Here is a 21,699-nt window from a genome sequence, read left to right as displayed (position 1 = left end):
TTTTTGCCAAACTAACATGATTTAACATTAGATAAATTAGAGGAGTATGCTCAACGTACAGTAGATTGAGTAGAAAATAACTCTGGCATCTACTTCTGCCCTCAAATTCACCATACTGACTGTTTTATATTCCAGTTTAATTTAGAGCACTAAATAACACAATCTTAAACGGCAAAAGTGGCTTGCACCCCGATAGCACAGGTTAGCTTCTGTAAAATGTTGGCAGTACACTGGTGCCTGTTCAAACACTTACTCACCATTATGGGCAATAGCAGCCTGTGCCATTCCCATGTGGGGAGACGTGGAACCAGAGCTTTCCATGTCTTCCCAGGAACATAGTGCAGCTCAGCAACTACTGGAACGAAGGCCAGACACTCTGGTTGGAGAAGGCGTGTTTCGTCTGTCTCGGGTTAGGGTAGTGAGAGGTGAACTGCCGCCTTGAGGCACCCAGTGTCACTTGCTGTTTGTTTGTCCATGTCGAAATATGCCTCTAGTTCAGTAGGACGAATTACATGAAAATGGCTAAAGAACAGAACTACGCTTGTCTGTATTTTTAAATTTTTGCTTTTATTGTGTATTTTTAAAGGTAATTTACAGGCTGTGATGTGCAGTAATGCTCATGTGGCATTTCAAACGGGTAGTGAGTCTATGCTACTTACCGTGTAACAACCACACAAACAGCTGGGCTGGCTTACATGTTGTGTCAGGGTTATTGTTGGGACTATTATTTTCATCAGTAATTAATCCACAATTCTTTTATTTAATTAACGCTTTGCTGTATTATAAGTAATAAATTGTGTACTTTCTCACCAACAGCCACAAACCCAGTGTTCAATCTGTAAAGAGCACAAAGATTAAAGTCAGCCTGCACGTATTTATTTTTTACATCCATCATAAAAATGGAATGTAAAATTATTCTCCCATCATTTTAAGGATTTGGATTAGTGACATGTTGAAAGATAAGGTTTTCCTTTTGTTTTGTCAACAGGAAAATAATTGGACTCAGCATTTTCAGAAGATATCAACAGATTTGGCATATTTAGTATGTAGCATTTTTATGTTGCTGACAAATAAATAGGTCGCCAAAATGAATGCAGGGGTGTGCGTGTGTGTATATGTGTGATGATTATGATGAAGATTACTGGCTTTTTGCTCGGTATTGTTACCTCTTCTCCCCCTCTCCTGTAGTCTCAGTAATCGGGCTTTTGCGCCTGGCTTTGTCCTGCTACTCATTAGGGGTTGGAATAGGAGGAGGCACAGGCTTGGAGTGGATGTGCAGCTGAGAGAGACCTCCCCCATCATTTACCCTGATGGCATACAGGACCACATCCACGTGACCAGCTGTTTATTGTCGCAGCAAGCACACTGTGTCTCCTTGAACGTGTTACAGGATTTTTTTTGTCTCTACAGATGTCTGTCATGTATTCTTCTTTCAGTTATTCACAGGTGGTAATTCCTTTTTGTGTATATCCTTTCAAATACAAAGATTCAAAGATTGTTTTTCAGTAGAGTACACTTATGCAGCCACATGGGAAACCAAGGGAAAATCACATGTAATTTCCACATGGTGTATGAGAGACCTCACAGCAGGCAGTACTCTGGAAGATGTAGTAGAGTGTTGCTGCTACTGCCACTGGTGTACTCTGTGTGTCAGGCTCGGTGCTATTCTTAGCCCTCTTCCCTCCATGTCCCATCCTGCAGTCAATGGATCAGGTTACCGTACTGTGTGTGCTCTTCATCTACACCACCACCACACACCCTTCATCCCTTTCCAACATGCTTATCCCCACCCCACTCCTCAGACCCCATACCGCTCCACTCACGCAAGGACATGCACTAAACTAGCATCTCTGCTGTCATGGACAACGTGCTCCAGCACTACAGGGAAATGGTTGCTATTGTTGTTAGTCAGAAACCAGTGGAGTTAAAGTGCAGGTTATAAATAAATACAGAGACATCTGCTTCTCAGAAGAACCAGCAGTGCAGCCAGCAGACTTCACTGACTTAGTGTGTAGGTAGATATTCAGACATAGTGGTTTTCATTGACATGCAGCCTTGATAGCCTGTAGGTTTTGGTCATCCATGAAAACTGTTACAATAATGTAGTTACGTGGTAAACTAGTCTAGCGTATGATTTAAATGACCCGGATAGTAGGATGGTATATTTTTGAAATTGAATTGAAATGATTGGTCTGTTGCCACTAGTGATTATTTTTGCAGTTTACATTTTCTTTGGATTTTGGATGTTGTTGATAAAACAGCATTTGAAGAGGTCACTTCAGGGTCTGGAAGATCATGACATTTTTCATTATTTCTGATATTTTAGAAATATTCCTTAGTGGCAGCCCTAGTGCACTTTGTTTATTCTGGTCATACCCTTTTCTTGGCTGATGAATTATTTATATTGCTGTTGTTTAAGCCCAGAGAAACAACCATTCAAAGGTCTCTCTGCTGTCACATCTCACTCTATAGTACATCTCTAAACCTTTTAGTTATGATTCTGCAGTTTGATAGTCTGTTTTGGTTGTGATAAGTGGGTTAGGTAATTGTTTCTGCTGCTCAGTTCTCACTGGATGGGATGCCATGCCAAACTAATCTATGCTTTGGTCTCTGTGAGCTTTAGTAGTCATCAAGGCAGGGTTTAATCTAGCCTTGAAACACTCCAAGGCTAATGGCAGAGCCCACTGAAGATCATGCAGCATTGAGCTGCTCATTAAACATAGAGAAACCAAACTGTAAATGGTGAAATAACTTGTCATCATTGTCACACTATTTGCAGTCCATTTCTGGGCCAGATCACAGTCCTGTCAGCATTTGTTTTCTGGTCTGCTCCTGAGCTGACCATACCACTTTAATACCCCCAATACACTAGACTCTTTACACAAACGTGTTCACTGTGGGTCTCTCACTTCTCCCTTTCAGCTGCCTGAATGACAATGCTGCTGCATGCTGGCTATCTGCTGACTAATGATGGACTTCTCGCTGGCCTTGGCGGTGTGGCAGGGCTCTGTATTGAAACAGCAATATCTGTCAACACCGTGCAATTACTCAGGATTAGCAAGGTTGTAAAGGCATCCAAAAAAGAGAAAATGTTGGATTATTTTGAGCATGGTTGTCTTATTCATGATCATGAGACAATGAAAGCAAATTTGACTGAAGGCAAACGACACTGTTTAAATGCCCCTGCTTTAACCAAAAAGCGTGATTAATGTTGACTAATTACAAATTTAGCAGAAAAGGAAAATTACTGTTATTGCTGTTATTATTTTGTTACTATAAAGTGGAGAAAAGCAGAACATTACAAATCAAGAAACTGGTAACAGAAAAAGTTTGACAAACAGTCTGAATTCCAACCTGTTGTATTTTCTGTCAAATGTCATGTCATATGCATTACAACGTTACCCAGGAATATTCACAAAATGTAAGTCAATTTGAAATTTAACAGGAAAAGACTTTTTAAAATGTCAAGCACAAAACAGGCTAGGACAGCTTCTAGCTCTTAATATGCTGCAGAACAGTTGCTCTGTCATGCCTGTCTTTGAGAGCTGTTGCTTCTTAAAACTTGTGGCCTTCACTTAAATCCTCAGTACACCACAAAATTATCCCATGTGAAGGTGATGTACGTGTATATGAAATGCCAGACTGTGAGATGCAGACTTGCTATCTGGAGGATATCTTGTAGTTGTTACGACCCATTCAGCTGCATTGGCAAACTTTTGCTTGATATATAAGCATGGATTGATTGTGGTGTCATAGTAATGTAGTGTGTCGCTGTTGACCGTGCTGTTTACAGGACTGGCCTGTTTGATTTTTAAGTCATGAGCTCCATATTTTACTCTTGTGACTACTTGCAACATTACTTCTGTCTTTGAAGCATTTGTACAATAGTTGTAATTGAAAAGCGACCACTTTACATTTGTTTTTCTCCTTTTCCAAGACATTTCCATCTCAGGTTGGTTAGCAGACCAAACCCTTTGCTAATCTTTGCATGTACTGCTCATAAGCATGATGTGTACTGTGTAGCTTGGCCTCACAGTATTATTGCTCTGCAGTCTGTCATTGCCATGAAGACCCAAAATGACAGGACTGCAGCATACATAGATAAACAATGTACATTCTGTGATGTAAACCTGGCGAGGTAAAATGGCTTGTGAGATTGATGTTTAACAAATATATTATTTGAACATAGTTGATAAATGTGTTTGTTGTTGTCCATTTTCTTATATAATAATTTCCTTTTATTAAATTTTATATTTGCATGTTGGACTACTGTCAGATTAAAAAAAACAACATATGACAATCCAGATCTGCACAGATAAAGTCCAGAAAATGTCATTGGTATTTTTATGGACCTCTCACTTGTATTGGTTTAGCAGTAATGCCTGTGAGTTGAGAATCATAGTGACAGTTGTTCTGTCAGTTTTATCCCCCACATGATTACTGATAATGATGAAGACCTCAGCTGTGTAGGGACACTTTAAATGATGACACTGTTTGAAACTGGCCTCCCCTGCTAGTATGAAAATGCACCTGAATGCTGTAAGTAGTAAACTGTTGTTTGATGGCGAGGTAGTGATTGTTGTCCAGTAACAGAAACAATATTTTCCAGCTGATTTTTTTTTTTTTTTTTTTTTTTGGGCATTATGTTGGATATTTTTGCAGAAGTAATACAAAACATTCTAGTCAAATGATCTTAAATTCAACAAAGGAAGATACTTTCTCGAATGTCAGACATATTGTCAAGCTAATTATTTAATAAAAAAACAGCAGCCAGTGCTGAGAGAGGGAACAAGTTACAGATAGGAAGGAATTCCCAGAATTATTGGGAAATTTTGTAATGTTGTGTTTTGCAAGGTGGGCAACCCCCAGTAGTGCTTTTGATTGTGTGAAGTGCAATACAAAAGAAACAATTATGCTAGTTGTTTTCCTAGTAAAGTAAATGTTTACAATGTTTTTATAGTTAAGTTGGAATTTGCTGCATTTTGAGTAATGGGACTGCCCCGTTCATTGTAATGACTACTTGGCAGCTTGTCAGTGGGTTTCTTAATATAGAATGAACTTTGTGAGGGACTTTTATAGGGCAAAGTGATGCTATTAGAGGGAGGAGCAGGAAAGTTCGAGAGCACTTAAAAGGGTCTTGTGACAGAAAATCTTCATGTGACAAGAAGAATGACACATGGCATGTTAGTTTCATGTGCCTCTTCAGCTGAGTGTTATACTTTCTCCAGTGACTGCAGGCGCCCACAATACCCCCGCTGACTCTGCTGTATGTGTTACTAGACTGACACAAACCACATCAGAGAGAAGCCTGGTTACACTGATGAGTAGGCCTGATGAGTGACGACACACAAGGGGGATGTTTTCCTCTTCATGTTCCCCAAAGCTGTGATTCATGCTGTCTTGTGTCGTTGTTTCCTGCCTGATTTTCGAAGATCGGTCGCAAGAAGTGCAATGGAAATTTTAATAAAATTCCCTGATCCACACAACATACAGACTAATAACCTTCACAGCTTAGTAGCAGTGGAGGTGCCATCCACTTTTCTCTGGAGTTTAAGGTACTCAAGGGTCTAGTGAGACTCAAAAAAACAAACTCACACTGTTGACTGCTCCTGCCCACTCTTTGTCCTTTCTATCCCATTTCCCATTTCCTAAAATGAACACATGGACTACAGATGCCTGGTTGTGACAAACTGCACAACAGGTAGCCTCCAGTCCAAATTTAGGGTTAGCAGTATTGTAGTAGCACAGCATCAAGTAATGAGGATGACAGTTAGCAATTTATGATACATAGTTTGTTTGTTTTTGTGTAGAGGATTGTATTTACTTATGTCTGTTTCACTCAGACTCCACCACCTGTCCCACTTTAATTTGATTCATTGGACCATACGTCAAATCGTGGTTAATGCACATTCAAGTGACCTTTACTTTAGCCATTGTCTACTCTGTGATGCAAACATTTATGGAAATTCTGTAAGGTCTCTATAAAGACTCATCATTTATTTGTTATCTGTTTATTACTGTCTTCTCTTTCTAATGTGCATACTGCCCATTTCCACCAAGTCAAGGCCAGTCATCCACTCATACTGTGATGAGTAGAAATCCATCTTATTGCTGTTGTTTTCTCTCTCCAGGTGCATGATGACCCTACTGTGCTGTAGCTGTCACAGCTAGTCTGGTGCTGCACCATGGCCAAACCTGGGAGCGACAGAGATGGAGCCATGGTGGATAAGCAGGCGGGGAAGAAGGTATGTTCAAATTAGCACTAGTGGTGGGCTACAATTTGGATTTTATTGATACTAGTGCTGCTGCTACTACTACACTTATCTACTACCTTGTCTATGCTTCTTTCAGTACTTTGCTTTATTGTCTTGGTACTTTTACTCTTACTGGTTCCTTTTTAATTTTGTACCAGAACAATATTAAATTCAGTAAGAGAATTAAGTCTTCATAATTTTTTTAATTTGTAACTAAATATTATTTGAGAGCTGTAACAGTATGCCATAAATAATCTTCCTGTAAAGAAATGTAAAATGTAAATCCTTCATAAAATCTATAATATTCCAGAAAATAAGACACAGTTAACGATGACTGAAGAAAGAGGTAAAAGAATGTAAGATACACAAATAATTAGAATACAGCTTGTTCAAAATGATTTCCAGTTATCCTGATATGTGGTACAGCTCAGTGTATGGGAGACAATGTGCAGACCAATTGAAAGTATTGCTTTTCTACAAATGTATGAACTGGTGCTTCACTCGTTAGCTTTTTACTTGCAAAAGTGTTTAACATGTACAGTACAACGTATTTTATCTTCTGGACCTTCCAATCCTACGTTCTACACAAGCAATTGCAGTTCGACATTGGAGATGTTCACATTTTCATTTCTTGGGAGATTTGGTGGAGTTAAAGACTTGTCATCCATCTTGGCTTGAAGTTTGAGTTTTCAGAGTTCATTCCTGACCTTGGAAGCAAATTTCCATGTAGTAGCTGCTCTGAATCATTTGATAAGTGACTTGTGTTTGTCAGCAATGGCAATGAGTAAATTCATCATTATTTGAGATGTGGTCACAGCTGTAGCAGCTTTGCTTTGTCTGTTAACATTGAGGACTAGATCCAGGTAGATGACTTATCCGGATGCTTCTCTTTAGTTAAAATTTCAATCAGAATTGATGAGTATCTCTCTCATGGCACATTTCTCCACTTGGTCACCACTTGCTTTGTCATGGAGACATCTTTCATTTCACATTTGCATAAATGTTTCATAATTGCAATGTGTAAACAGCCATTACCCAGTCACTGGAATACAGGCAGGTATGAGTTTAAGATGTACACAGTTACATGGAGCACATTTAGTCTAGCACCATGATTCTCTACAGCTTTCTGGACCATTGTCATGACACACTGACTGCCATGTGTACATGTTAAAGTAAACGTGAAGTTGATGCATATATATTCAAATACAAGGTACTAATTCTCCCATATTGTCACACCAACATTACTTAATTAGCCATTCCTTTTGTGCAGACGTACTTCTTATCCTAACTCTCTTCTAGTTTCCACACTGCCACACACTCCAGCTTTGCACTGCTGGCACATTGCTTAACTGAGATCAAAGAAGCACCACACTGCAGACATTTTTTCCTCCTGGCAGAAATGTGTTTTACTGCACCAAGTGCAGCTCACTAAAAATCTAAAAATCGTCATGTGCAGATCAGAGTGCAACACACCAGTAACTGCACCTTTAAGATAATACACATATTATGCGTATATCTGCATGTTGCAGTGGGTGCAGTCACTGCACATAAATGCACTAATAGTATTTACCTCTTTGTCTCAGCTACCATAACTTTAGTATTTTCTGCAGAATGTAGGACACCCCCCCCCCCCCCCCCCCCCCCGTGCCCATATAAACATATTTTAAAATTATACAGTGTAAACTTATTCATGAAACAGCTGCAAGTGGGTGAGATAAAATTTAACTTCTGTCTTTTGAAGTGGAAGTTTGTTTGTTTTTTTTAAAAAGTGTGGCTGTACTTGTGAAGCTTGTTTCTCTATAAGGATAAAAGTGTGTTCAGTGTTTATTATTGGTTATTCAATTAGACCTATGGAGCCTTGAACACTTTTTTGAGCCAGTCCGTTCTTTAACTGTTGTAAATTTTGTTTTTATCTATTATGTTGTTAGCTTCAGTTTCTGCATTATATTTTTGCATTAAAACATCTGTCTGAAATGTTTCAGTGTGAAAGTAGAGCTGCAAGTAATTATTTTCATCACCCATGATTCAGCCATTCATTTTCTAAAATTTTGTATAAAATGTCAGAAAATTGCAAAACCTTGCCTGTTAAAAGGTTCTATATTTGACATAATTATATGATATTAATCTAACAGTGGAAGTTCTCACACTGCAACAAACATGCCATTGTCATGCACTTCTTTCTCTTCCGTGTTTTTATTTGTGTGTACACAGAGGAGAACTAGTCACTCCTGATCTTTCACTCTTCACTTGGCAGAGACCCTGCCTTGAGAATAAAATTTTAGTGAGTCATGCAGGCAAACCTGCTGTCTGCCTGCAGGACCCACACAATATGGTGCAGACACAACACATCCTGTAATATAATCAGTGCACTTTTTTTGTTGGTGTTGAATTTTAGCTTTAGTCTTAACACAAATATCACCCACATGCTAATCTGGACCCCCTTTGTTGTACATCTGAACTGAGCTTTTTAAATGGCACTACCTAAATGTATTTGTCATGACTGTGCTGTTTCCATATAGACATACACTTAACAATCTTTTGTTTTTAACATGTCTGATTTTTCATCTCTTTTATTTCCTCCTTCACAGAGCAAAGAAAAGTTGTCCCCTTTCGCCAAAACTCCGAAACTGGACCGGAGTGAATTGCTGGGGAAGGAAGGCAAAGCCAAGTCTTCCATGAAGCGTAAGCTCTCCTTCACGAACAGTCCACCCCGGACAGAAGAGCGAGACTCAGACACTGGTAAGAACCATTGCTACTGCTCCTTCTTTCTTGTCCTCCACAGCCATGCTGCTGGCTTGCTGCCATGTTCTCACGCTGCCCCCTGGTGGTCTGTTGTTTTTTGTAGTCACTGCCTTCAGGTCACTGGGTTTGTCTTCTGAGGCACCAGGTTCGAAGTGCGTTCATGTAGAAGTTATTGTTTGTTGTTTATTAATTATTATTTTGAATAACAAGATCTGAACTGGACTGTACTACATGACTGAGCAAAAGAATTGAATGCAGTTGCCATTTACTTCTTAGCTTCTCTTGTCCAGCTTTTTTGAGGGTCTAACACGTAATATTTTGTATTTTTCAACAAATCCCATGAAAAGGCCAAGAAGGAATTCATCCTACTAACCTACTATTGTCTGTGTATTCAAACCCTGCTCTATCTTATCCCTCCTGAGCTTCACTGTTGTAAAAATAACCATTAAAAACACACCAGTGAGTCAGTGACACGTTTCTTCATACCTCGAACACAGTGTGCTTTGGTTCCACATTTACTGTCCTGTTGCTGTAAATGCTCACTAATGCAAGAGCATGTTAATCCACATAGTGCCCAACAAATACACAATTTAATCATGTATATTATGTAAAACATATGTTTATGGAACTCACTAAGATAAAAAGATGCAGAACAGCAGCTTTCACTTTCAAGATCTGATTATATCCATGACTTGTAAGAAAATATGTAATAGACTCTCCATGCGTCTTCCCAGTAACTGTCATTATATTGAAGATAAAATGCTTCCCTCTAGTGTTTACCTTCACACTGGAGACGTTGTGAAGTTTTCATCTTAGCTCTGTAGTATAAATAGATTATTCTGCTTCTCTCATTTAGGTAGATGTTTAACTGTAGGTTTTCCAGAGATTTAAGAAGATGAAATACTTGCCTCAAGTGCTTCACTTCACATTGGAACATTTGGAACTTGAAATCTTAATCTTACCTCTACCTTGTGTACGTATTTAACTGTATGTTTACATCAACCATGAGACTAAAATAGTTTTAGTGTCCAGCTATAATTACAGTAAGTGAAGTACAGAAATGTGCTTCACTGATTGCTGGTGGTCCTGCCCATTTGCCTTTGTGTACTCTGTAGAGAAAGTTCAACGTAGTGATTTTCATTGTGTGGTCCTGCGTCATTCTAACAGACTAGATCCCTCAATTTTGGATTCACTGAGTATAATTTATGTTGCATAGGTTGTAAACTTGAAAAGTAGCATGGGGGTTGGCTTTTCCATCTCAGCAGTGTTTTCCTAGTGCCTCTCAGGTCCTGCGTTGAGCAGCTGTAGGAAGAGTGGAAGTAATGACTCCGCTGACCACCTCGGCTGGATCTTCTCTCCTGTCTCCTGTGTTGCCATGACTCATAATCTGTGCGTGGAGTGCGAGTCTGCCTTTGTGCCTGTCCTGTATTTGAGTACATGTGAGATGAGGGGGGTGAGAGAGTGTGAGTGTTAATGCAGTGCTTTCCCACCCTTCCGCCCCCCTTTACTCTCCCCTCCCTCCTCTCTCCCCTCCCCATCCTCTCTGCTTTGCACTGTAGATGACTCAGACCCAGGCCAATCCACTGAGACCTGGGGAGAGAGATTAGTGCCTCCCTGCAGGATATACGCAGGTAATCGCTGCAGCCCGATCCTTAGCCCCCGTATCCTCTTCAAATCACGTCACCCACTTTGCGCTACACTGCTGCTGTAACCACACATGCACACATGCACGTGTGTGTGTTTTCGCCCTGCATCTACCCGTTACAGCTCACGCATGTCTGTGTTTAGTAACAACCGACCGATGGAGACAGGGGGCCAAAGGGTGTACCTTCTGCACTTGGCTGGCTTAAGAGAATGCTGTCTCTTTTTTTTGTCCCCTTTTCAAACCTCATGCTTGTCATCTGTTTCTCTGTGTGCTCAACAGATACAAGGGAAGGAGGAAAACAATCTCTGTGATGTATAGATTGTTGTTTTGGGACTGTTCTCTAAAATCTGTCTTGGTTTTTTGCAGATAAAGATGGACCAGACAAGAAGAAGGTGAAAAAGGAGACTGGGAGCAAGAAGTCCCAGGCTCCCAACCTTTTGTTCGGGTATCCTCTGTCAGAGCGCAAACAGATGGCTCTTCTAATGCAGATGACTGCCAACAGTCCAGGTTTGTGTGCCAGCCCTCTCACCTTAACCACATCCTCAGGAAGGCTCAGAGTATATTTACTGTTTGGTGAATCATGCTTCTGAGCATTTTGACAAGCATGTTCACTACAATTTCATGGCTGTTTGACCTGGAGCTCAACTGGAGAGAAAGCTGTGCTGTGTTATTTCAAAAGGTTTTTACAGTTATTGTGCGGTTGACATCCAATATATAACCAAAATAATTGAGTGAGGTTATTTTTATAAATAAAGTACTCTGAGTAGTTGTAAGTTGGTTAATACATAGCTGCAAAAACAGGCACATGTCGACGCAGGTTTTCAGATTTCCAGTAAAACCAGTCTTATTGTGGTTGCTTAATTGTGCCTTGGATGTTTTGGGAAATGAAATCAGAGGAGAAAGGTTGGTACCACTGTCCTGTCCTGTCTAACTGAATATAAAGCTGGAGTCAGCAGCTACCTGAAAGCATAAAGACTGGGAACAGGGAAACTGTCTCAGCATAAAGACTGGAAACAGGGAAACTGTTGGTTTGTACAGAAATAACAAAAACCAGCTACCAGCACCTGTAAAACTCACAGATTAAAAAAATGTTTGTTTAATCTGTAAGTGTAAAAATAAAAATGTGTGGTTTTACAGATGGTTATGTGCAGGGCTATTTCTATTTTGTTACTAAGGGACAGAGCTAGGCCAGTGGTTTCTCCCTGTTTTTCCTGCCAAGCTGCACTTACTGGCTGCTGCCTGTTTACTTTACAGGCATAACATTGGTGTCCATGTTTTCATCTAACTCATGACAAAAGAGAAAGAGATGGGTGTATTTGTTAAATATGAGACTATTCAGTACATACCTACTAAAATACACACACAGACAAATGTAAACAGAAGTTTTTTTCAGGTTTGTAGTAAAACAAGTTGCACTGTGGTTGCTCAATGCAGTGTTTTTGCACATTATTTGAGCAGCTGTGTGACTAGCTTTTTCTCCATGTGCCCAGACTCCACACCCAGTCACCCCTCTCAGACAACCCCTGTGCAGAAGAAAGTTCCCAGCAGCACCTCTTCACGGCAGAAGGACAAGGTCAACAAGAGGAATGAGCGAGGGGAGACGCCCCTTCATATGGCAGCCATCCGGGGAGACGCCAAGCAAGTTAAAGAGCTCATTAGCCTGGGTGCTGATGTCAACGTCAAAGACTTTGCAGGTATGATGGCCTGGGAGGTGAAGGTGACCATTTAAGTGCTTTCATCATATCTGCGTGGTGGCTATTAATGATATGAAAGCTGATTAACAACTGCTGATTCTAAGGCAATATTTCATTATAAGAAAGTAAAAACAGACATTAATGTGCAAGTCATTTTCTCATCTACCTTGTAGCATGTGCATGTTCATATAATTTCCTCTTTATTGTTGCATTTCATCTCTACCTGTATTTTTTTTCCCCCAGACAAATGGCTGGTAACTAATTACAGCTGTAACCTACAAACATAAAAAAATCAAAAACCTTTTTTGTTATTGTGTCCTGCCTTCAGGTTGGACTCCTCTTCACGAAGCCTGTAATCTCGGTTACTACGACGTAGCCAAGGTCTTAATAGCAGCGGGTGCAGAGGTAAACACGCAGGGTCTGGATGATGACACACCACTCCATGATGCTTCCAGCAGTGGGCATAAAGATGTAAGCCCCTAACTTGAAGATGGTTTCCATCATAATGAAGGACTTGAAAGCAAATTGAATGTGTATAATGATCAAGTCTTTGCAGAGGAATGGAATGGATGTGTCGTGAAAGAGATTCCTAGTGTTAATGCATGTTATGTTTTGTGTAGATTGTGATACTGCTATTACGTCACGGTGGAAACGCCTTCCAGGCCAACAAGCGTGGGGAGCGCCCGGTGGATGTAGCAGACTCCCAGGAGCTGGAGCAGCTACTAAAGGGAGAGGTGCCACTGTCGGAGCACGATGACAGCTCATCAGGTCTGTAGTTAATGCTGTGTTATTTGACTGTCCCTCCTGTGATAAGTCACGTATTAATGTTAATATTACTGGACTTTCCTGTCCACTGCACCTCTGAACACAATGTGTACATGTGTTTTCACTGCACATGGGCCAAAAGGGGTTTAAACATTAAAGATGTCAATAGTGCATTAAGGGCACTACCCAAGCCACTGCAGTTAGTCAGTGTTGACAGTTTTATATGCACTGCTAAAGATTTCATATGCTGTTTATATATGATTTCTTTTCAAATATATAGAAAAGACCTCTAATATATAGTATAATGTAAATAGAAAGTGTAACTTCTCAGAGATATAATTCATTTGTCACTTTGGTATATATCATATAGTAGTAAATGACTGTGATCACAAACACTGTTCTTTTATACTGTATGTTAAAGTTAGTCTTCTCTTCTCCACAGAATCTGAAGACCCACCCTCTGTAAATCCATCCAGCGTGGATGAAGACTCTGATACTGAAAAGGACTCGGATAGCAAAGCTGCCATGAAAGCGTCATCCTCTGTGCCAGGGCTGGATGAGTATGAGTTCAAGGATGAGGAAGAGGAGGAGGATCTCAGTAAAGCTCTTAATGACAGACACATCCTCCGGAGGGAACTACGGCAGCGGGAGAAGGAGGACAAAGATAAGAATCATGTGGCAGGAAAGCAGGGTGTTAAGGGTGATTCCAAGTCCAAAAAACAGAAGACTTCTCGCGTCCACTGCAGCTCAGATACATCCAGTGACGAAATGGAGAGCCTTTCAGACAAAAGGAATTCACCCACCTGCTCAGATAGCCTCAAGGCAGATACAAGGTCTAAAAAGGACAATGCTGAGCAAAAGGACAAAGGCAAAGTTAAGAGGAAGAGTAAAAGCCAGAATAAAAACAAGGAAAACCAAGAGGATGGGAAAGAAAACAGCAAAGCCTTGGTCCTCTCTCTTGCAGCTGTATCCGAGAGCACAGAAAAGGGTCGGGAGGAAGACTCCTTCAAGATGTCTTTCAGCCCTAAAGATGACTCATCCGTCCACCTCTTCCATTTGTCAACCATCAAATCTCCCAAGCTGAACCACAGCCTGACAGATAAACAAACACCACTCAAACAGGAAAATACTAAGATGTGTGTTTCCATTAGTGACAGCTCCTGTCCAGTGGACGGTGTCAAATACAACCACTACACAGACACAGACTACTGCACTGAAGGCTCCAGCACTAAGGCGTGTAAGCACAAAGAAAAGAGCAAACATCAACAGAAAGACTCCAGCTTAGATATAGATGATGGTCATTCAAGCCCTTACAAAGATGGAAGCATAGGAAACAGTATAGACAGCAATGAAGGTGCCTTACGGAAGACCGACTTAGATGGCAAAGTAGTAAAGAAGCATAAACTTAAACACAAGGAGAAAGACAAACACAGGAGGGAATATGAGGCAGAGCGGAGCCGTCACAGACAGAAGGAAGCCAGGAAAGACAGCCACAGGAATTTGGAGTTTGACAGAGAGTTCTGGAAAGAAAATTTTTTCAAAAGTGATGAGACAGATGAACCTCTGCCAGTAAAAAAGGAGAGTGAAGATACCAACTCACTTCAGAAGACCTCCGACTCCTCTCCTGTCAAAGATGAGAAGAACATAAAGGAAAAACGCTCCAGCAGCAAGGAAAAGAGGCCAAGAGAGGAGCGGGAAAAAGACAAGACCGTAAAGAAAGAGCGGAAGGAGGTTGCTGGTAAAGAGGAGAAGGTAAAGGATTCAAAGCAGAGTGAGCGTGAAGAGAGGGTGGACTGCCACAGCTCAGGGCGGATTCCCGAGGAGTCACTGCAGAGCAGCAGCATGAAAGAAGAGACAGAAGAGAAACCCATATGTGGGATCACAGCTGATCAAGAACAGCTGGAGCCCTCTGAAAAAGGCTCACGCGAGAAAACTGACAAGAGGCTCCAAGGAAAGGAGAAGGATTCTGAAAAAATGGAGAAACGGCATCTTGACAAGGAAAAAAAGGTTAAATCGGAACACTGTGACAAAGCTGAACCACAGAATTCAGTGGATCGTTGGAAGGAAAAAGAAAGAACAGGAGCCATTTCTTCCCATTCACCTGGAGATAAAAACTATAAAGAGAATGAAAAACTGAAATCTTTATCCACAACAAAAAAGCATGAAGATGGCAGGAAAAATAAAGACAGGTTTGAGAAACGATCTGATAGGGAGAGGCAAGACAGGGAATACAGTGCTGGGGATTACAGAGAAAAGGATCGCACAAATACTGATAAGAAGGGAAAACCTCTGGAGAAGACTACAGATCACATTAAATCTGATCGCTCCAAAGAAAAGGACTGCGACAGGAAAAAGAGAGATAAAATAAAAGATGGAACTCTTTCCTCAAGTTCTAATCTGAAATTACTTTTAGAAGAGAAAAAGAATTATGTCTCTGAGAGTAGCAAGTCCTTATCTGCAAAATCAAAGGAGGAAGTTGTGCGAACACCAGAGAAGGATCGTGACCGGAGAGACCGGGACAGGGACTCAGATAGGCACAAGGATAAGGATCGGCACAAAGACCGCTCCCAGCAGGCCAAGATCAGCAAGATCAAACCCAACGAGATGGATGCAGACAAGGCCAAATCAAAAGCATCGTCAGCGATACGAGACACAAAACCAAAAGAGAAAAGGCTTGTGAACGATGACTTGATGCAGACTAGCTTTGAGCGCATGCTCAGCTTGAAGGACCAAGAGATTGAGCAGTGGCATCGGAAACACCTTGAGAAAATCAAGCAGCGAGAAAGACTTAAACAGCGGCCTCTGGCAGATCCTGGAAAATCCAAGCCTAAAGACAGAACAAAGACTGAGCCGTGTCTCAGTAAGGAGCTAATGCGTTCCAAAAGCTCTGAAGCTGCTGATGCCCAAGTCAGAGAGAAACCTCTTAAGGATGGCACCAGCCCCAGAACGATGTCTCTTGATGGAAAAACTCTGCCCTCTATCAGCACAAAGGTCATGTCAGCTGTGGAAAACTGTCTGACCAGATCACCCAGACCAGACAGTGAACGCTGTGGCCTTATGTCCAGATCTGTGTCTTTAGTCTCTGTTGCCAGCTCAGAGGATTCATGTCAGGCCACAACATTAACACCCAAAAACACTGAATATGACTCTGATATGAATCTGGAAGCTTCAGACTCTCAACCGGCATTCCTCCAGTCTTCCCTCGTCATTCAAGCCACCAGATCGCCGTCTGCTCACGATAAAGAGGCCAACAGTCTTCCAGATGTGCCACAGAGTAATCGGACGCTGCTATCTGGCAAGCATGAATCACCGTACCTCAGGGCTATTCTGGACGAGAATGCCAACTCATTGACTGAAGGTAAAGTTGTTGAAAATCTGCCAAAATCCACTCTACCCACTGAGGAGTTGAGAACAAGAGAGACCACATCAGAAACTGAAGAGAGCCTCAATAGTCAACAATATATGAATTCGGTGGTTGATTCAGTAACAGAGAGAGAAGGGAGCCCTTCTGGCTGCCTGACACCACAAATGTTGAACAAAGATCCTTTGAGTAAAAACATGACGCTTCCACACTCCAGCCTCTCACAGTGTAGTGGCTGTCAAACTGGGTCAGCAGAGCAGAAAGCTCTTCCCTCCTCTGAATCTCCTGTTGTGAAGGACGTCCCGTGTCTGACAGAGAATACACAGGCAGAATGTAGCAGCAAAGAATTTGATCCACCATCAGTACATACAGCTTCTGTATCTGCAGAGCCGCCAGCACTCACAAACATAAAAACATCTGGTGTGGAAAGCCAGCAGCAGACAGACGCAGGTACCACCCAGGTTTCTGACCATAGAGAGAAGCCTCTAGACACTGCAGATAGACCAGAAGAAGAAAGCATGGAAACGCTCCCCGAAAGCTTCAGAACAGAAGGGATGGGAATTCTCGGACAGTCCACCAGCTCGCACATTCCCAGCTCTACTGCTGGCGAGTCCTTGCCAGGTTTTAGCAAAGGTAACACAGAGTCCAAATGTTCTCAAGAGGATATGGATATAAACACTGCCCATGAATGCAAGAAATCAAAACCTGACACTGCAAGTCCGTGTCTGGAATCACAGATGGAGAAAAAGGACAGCATGACCAGTGCAAGCCCTGAACACAAGGCTGAAGAGATGACTGATGTCCCACAGAGCTCAGACATCAAAAGTGGTGCTCCTGTTCCTGTTGCAACAGAGTGTTCATCAGTTGACGATGGTGTGGCTACTGAGGGCTTGTCGGAGTCAAAAGCCGAGTCCACCTCTGAGCCAATGGAGGTGGCACCTGCTAACGAGAAACCAGAGTCGTCTTTCTCAGCTGTGGAAGAGCAGAGTCAAAGCTCCGTCCAGCTGCCAGCTCAGATGGATGTCAGCAGCAGTGCTTCAGGGACTTCCTCCCCACAATTTGGAGACCGGGAATCTGATTCTTCAGGGGCTAAGCTGAAGGTTCGCTCTGCAGATGAGGAAGTGGACGTTCATGTTCCCCATCCACGCAAGAGAAAGATGCCTAAAGTGTCGACCTCGCAGTCTTGCTCCACGACTCAGCAGGAGAAAGAAAGAGGCCAGCAGTCTCTGGCTGCGATTGTGGATTCAGTAAAGCTGGAAGAGATTGAGCCCTACCAGACAGAGAGAGCTAACCCTTACTACGAGTTCCTTCACATCCGCAAGAAGATCGAGGAGAAGCGCAAAGTGTTGTGCAGCGTCACTCCACAACCACCACAGTATTATGATGAATATGTGACCTTCAATGGATCCTATCTCTTAGATGGGAACCCACTCAGCAAGCTGTGTATACCAACAGTGAGTTCCTCATTATTGTCTGATCTTTTCTCATTTCTAGTCTAGAAATTCCTTTGGATGGTTTTCTGCCTAATCTAATGTTAGAAGGCCCTAATTTTGCTGTTGCACTGGGCAGGTTAAAGGTTAAATATTTAGGGGTGAAATTAAAAAAATAATTGTCATAATGATAGAGGCCGCACTGCCCAATCATAGGAGAGTACATTCAATTGACATAACGAATACTTGCTATGATCAGACGACAGTGTCGATAAATGTTTTAAACGGTCTCTGTCTCCATGTGTTGCTTGTGAACAGATAACCCCACCTCCATCATTACCTGAGCAGCTGAAAGAGATGTTCAAACAGCAAGAGGTCGTCCGCATGAAACTGCGACTACAGCACAGCATTGAAAGAGTACGTAGTTTTACTCCTGCAGCTTTTTGTTTTCATACTCTGTAACGTTATGTTGACATTTGTAAGCCACTTGTAGCTGAAATAGAAGTTGTGTAATTCTTTGTGTTCCTATAGTGTAGTTGACTTAAACTTGTCGATAGATATAGCTTCACTATGCACACAGGTGGAGTTTACAGTATTAATTGGACTTTGCCTTCTCTCAGGAAAAGCTGATTGTTTCAAATGAGCAGGAAGTCTTACGAGTCCATTACCGGGCAGCAAGAACACTAGCCAATCAGACTCTGCCTTTCAGTGCCTGCACTGTTTTATTGGATGCTGAAGTGTACAACATGCCTCAAGACATCCAGGTAAGTGACATGGAGCGACAGTCATAGTTTACACCACTGATCTGTTTACCTGGGGGGTTCTTCATTAGCTCAGTGATTGATGATTTGAATGTGTGGAAATGAGTGTTTGAGAAGTTGGTGTGTTTTTGGTCCACAGAGCGATGATGGCAAAACATCGGTAAGAGATCGATTCAACGCCCGACAGTTTATGTCCTGGTTACAAGATGTTGATGACAAGTTTGATAAACTCAAGGTGAGAGCACTGCGGTTGTTTTCCACTTTTTACTTCTATTTAACATGTTTGCATTTGTGAAGAACAATCTTAAATCAAAGTTGACCAGCAAATGTCAAATAATGTTTTAAGTTGAGGTCTAAAGCTGAACGATCAAATGATTGACTAGTCGATTAGCAAAACTGTTTGTTCTAGTTTCTTTCTAAAGCCGTTTTCTCCAGTTTGCATTGTAACTGTTGGTCAAACAAAACGAGACATTTGAAGACGTCTCGCTCTGTGGAAAATATAAAATGGGGAATATTTCATTGAGTTTACATTCAAAACAATCATTTGATAACAGATTAGTGCTCAAGTGAGAAGTGACATACACCTAAGGAAGCAGGAGTATCAAGTTGTTTTTCCCTCTAAAGTCAGAATAAAAAAAAAAAACAAACAACTTTCTGCACATGTTTTTCTTTTAGTATCCCAAATGCCAACACAAAGCACTGGAACCAAATGGGATATACATATCATTGTTATTTTTACATTTCTTAGTTTACTGTGTTAATGTCCATAGTGGAATAAATCAGCTCAAGATGTGGTGGTGTCCCTTCCTATGGAGGTGATGTAATTCTTTTATGTTCTGGGAAAGTTTCCCCCTTGTTTAAAAGGGAAAGTATCAGTTTTTCCCAAACGTGTCCTTTAGGCTGGGTTCTTGGGTTTTATACCTGAGCTAGAGGAGTTATTTTTGCCATTAACCCATTTTAACCATGATTATGAAACGGCAGAGATCAAGTTAATTCCAGTTTAGCTTGTAGTTCTCTCTGGCTTTTACAGCAGGTTGGAGAATTTAACTATGCCAGAACTTTTGGGTTTTGGTTGCTTTTGTACATTTTTGTGTGTCTTTGTACTTTTTCCTTGACCAATTCTTTCTCGGAAAAAGACATTCTGCATCTAAATGAGAACATCTGGTTGGAGTAAATAATTGTGTGTCCCCCCCCCTCACAGACCTGTCTTCTGATGAGGCAGCAGCATGAGGCAGCGGCGCTGAACGCCGTGCAGCGTCTGGAGTGGCAACTCAAACTGCAGGAGCTGGACCCAGCCACTTACAAGTCCACCAGCATCTTTGAGATTCCTGAGTTCTACATCCCGCTCGTGGAGGTCAACGACGACTTTGACCTCACCCCGATATGAGCTGTGGGACAGACGTGCTTTGTCGTATCACAGACACGAGCGGGAGCACCGCACATTCAACGAAAATGACAGAAAAATGTGAAGCACTTACAATGTGGTCATGCAAAACAGCACTTAGAAAAGAGACATTTTAATCTAGAGCTCTTACAGTCCAAACAGGCACACCCACCAGGAGGACTGACCAGGAAAAAGGGGTCCGGGCCTCAGAGGAAGCCCAGGGAGCAGAGACCAAAAGCTGGGCCGGGAGCTGCAGCAAGACGCAGAAGTGTGGACAAAACCACCTGCTACTACTCCTCATCAAGCGGGGTCACACAAGTGAAAGATTTCAATTGTTTTCAAAGTGAGTGTTCATACATTGTGTACAGACTGTGCTCTTAATTTTTTAACTTATTTTATACATACAAATTGTGCATTTGTAAATAGTCATGTAATTATTGTTTTAAACTTGTAAAAACAAAAAATAATAGATATTTTGATTGTAAACTTGTTCTGTCTCATGTTTTAATGGACCAAAGTTGGTTTTTATATCAAGTGTCCTCTTCGTCCGTGATGTTCTTGATGTTGTTGGCTTAAAATCTTAAGCATGTGTTAGCTTTCGTTGTTTTGTTTTTAATGTTTCTTCCTTCCTCATCTGGAGTTCCACACCACAGCTGGTGTTTTTTGACTTTGGCAATTAAATGCTGTGCATGCGTTGCGTTGTTTGTACTTTTTTCCTAAAAAGCTGTACTGTGGACTTAATTGTGAGGTTTACTGAAGTGTTCCAGCTTTTTTTTTTTTTTTTTTTTTTTTTTGCGCCATTGTGTTATGTCCTTTATGCAGCCTCACTCTTCATGTGTTGTCCATTGTCTTGCGCACATTAGTCTGTCGCAGCTTCCAAGGGAAAAAAAACATACTTTTACAGTTTCAATGTGAGATCACAACAAATCCTATTTTTTCAGCATAATGCCTTTTGAGCGATAGTTCTAAAAAAATGTCTATTTTAATATTTACTTGTTACATGACTTGTACATATTTGTAATATATAATTGAATAAATTTTATTTGTTGTGAAATTAAAATGTGGTTTTGGTGTCATTTATTTAAATGCTACATAATCAGCAGAATGTATAATTATTGATAGGCATTTTATAGACTATTGGAAAAATATATATATTTTAAATGGAGTTACGTCGCAGCTCCATAAGAAATGATATATGACGCTTATACTCCAGTGATGTCTGCTCCTGGCAGTGTTACTGTCAGCCCGTAGATGTCGCTGTAGTTAAAGTGCAGTCACTGCTGAGGAGTTTGATGTAAAAACATCCACTGCTCATAATGTGACTAAAGGAAGAAAAATGTTTATTCGACCTTTTGTTTCGAGCTATGTGGAGTAGATTAACTCAAGTACTGTGTTTAGACTTGTCTTTGTTTAATTGTACTTCTTCTCATACTTTTTACTTCCTAAACACCCAGAACCATCATTCATGAGCACAAACTTAACTTTAAATATAACAACGACTTTAATCATCGTCTCAGATACCACAATAATATTTATTCTAACGTCTTTACATGATGTGTCATTTTTCACAGGCGGTTCCATCTTTGTTTAAACTTCCTCAGTCTGATTCAAATTGAAATGTACCTGCAGTGACTGAAGGCGTGTCTGTTCCTCTCTGACCTTC

General features: G+C 41.2%; 1 protein-coding gene across 2 annotated transcripts in view; it reads left to right on the top strand.

Moving 5' to 3' along the window:
• ankrd12 (ankyrin repeat domain 12) overlaps positions 1–21,086 on the top strand; it is a 35,624-nt gene extending 14,538 nt beyond the window's left edge. Inside the window, exons 2-13 of one of the 2 annotated variants that reach the window (XM_026313431.2) lie at positions 6,132–6,245; positions 8,843–8,993; positions 10,556–10,627; positions 11,008–11,148; positions 12,132–12,335; positions 12,664–12,806; positions 12,956–13,103; positions 13,543–17,915; positions 18,210–18,308; positions 18,512–18,655; positions 18,792–18,887; positions 19,854–21,086. In XM_026313431.2, the coding sequence (XP_026169216.1) occupies positions 6,186–6,245; positions 8,843–8,993; positions 10,556–10,627; positions 11,008–11,148; positions 12,132–12,335; positions 12,664–12,806; positions 12,956–13,103; positions 13,543–17,915; positions 18,210–18,308; positions 18,512–18,655; positions 18,792–18,887; positions 19,854–20,039 (5,817 nt within the window). In that variant the 5' untranslated portion in view covers positions 6,132–6,185 and the 3' untranslated portion in view covers positions 20,040–21,086. The remainder of the gene's footprint in view (positions 1–6,131; positions 6,246–8,842; positions 8,994–10,555; positions 10,628–11,007; positions 11,149–12,131; positions 12,336–12,663; positions 12,807–12,955; positions 13,104–13,542; positions 17,916–18,209; positions 18,309–18,511; positions 18,656–18,791; positions 18,888–19,853) is intronic. The other variant, XM_026313433.2, reaches the window with a different exon arrangement.
• The last annotated feature ends 613 nt before the right edge of the window (positions 21,087–21,699 follow it).

This window comes from Mastacembelus armatus, chromosome 17, assembly GCF_900324485.2.
Source record: "Mastacembelus armatus chromosome 17, fMasArm1.2, whole genome shotgun sequence".
In the NCBI taxonomy this organism is placed as follows: domain Eukaryota; kingdom Metazoa; phylum Chordata; class Actinopteri; order Synbranchiformes; family Mastacembelidae; genus Mastacembelus; species Mastacembelus armatus.
Note: the sequence above shows the minus strand (reverse complement) of the source record. Positions and strands in the feature narration are given on the sequence as shown.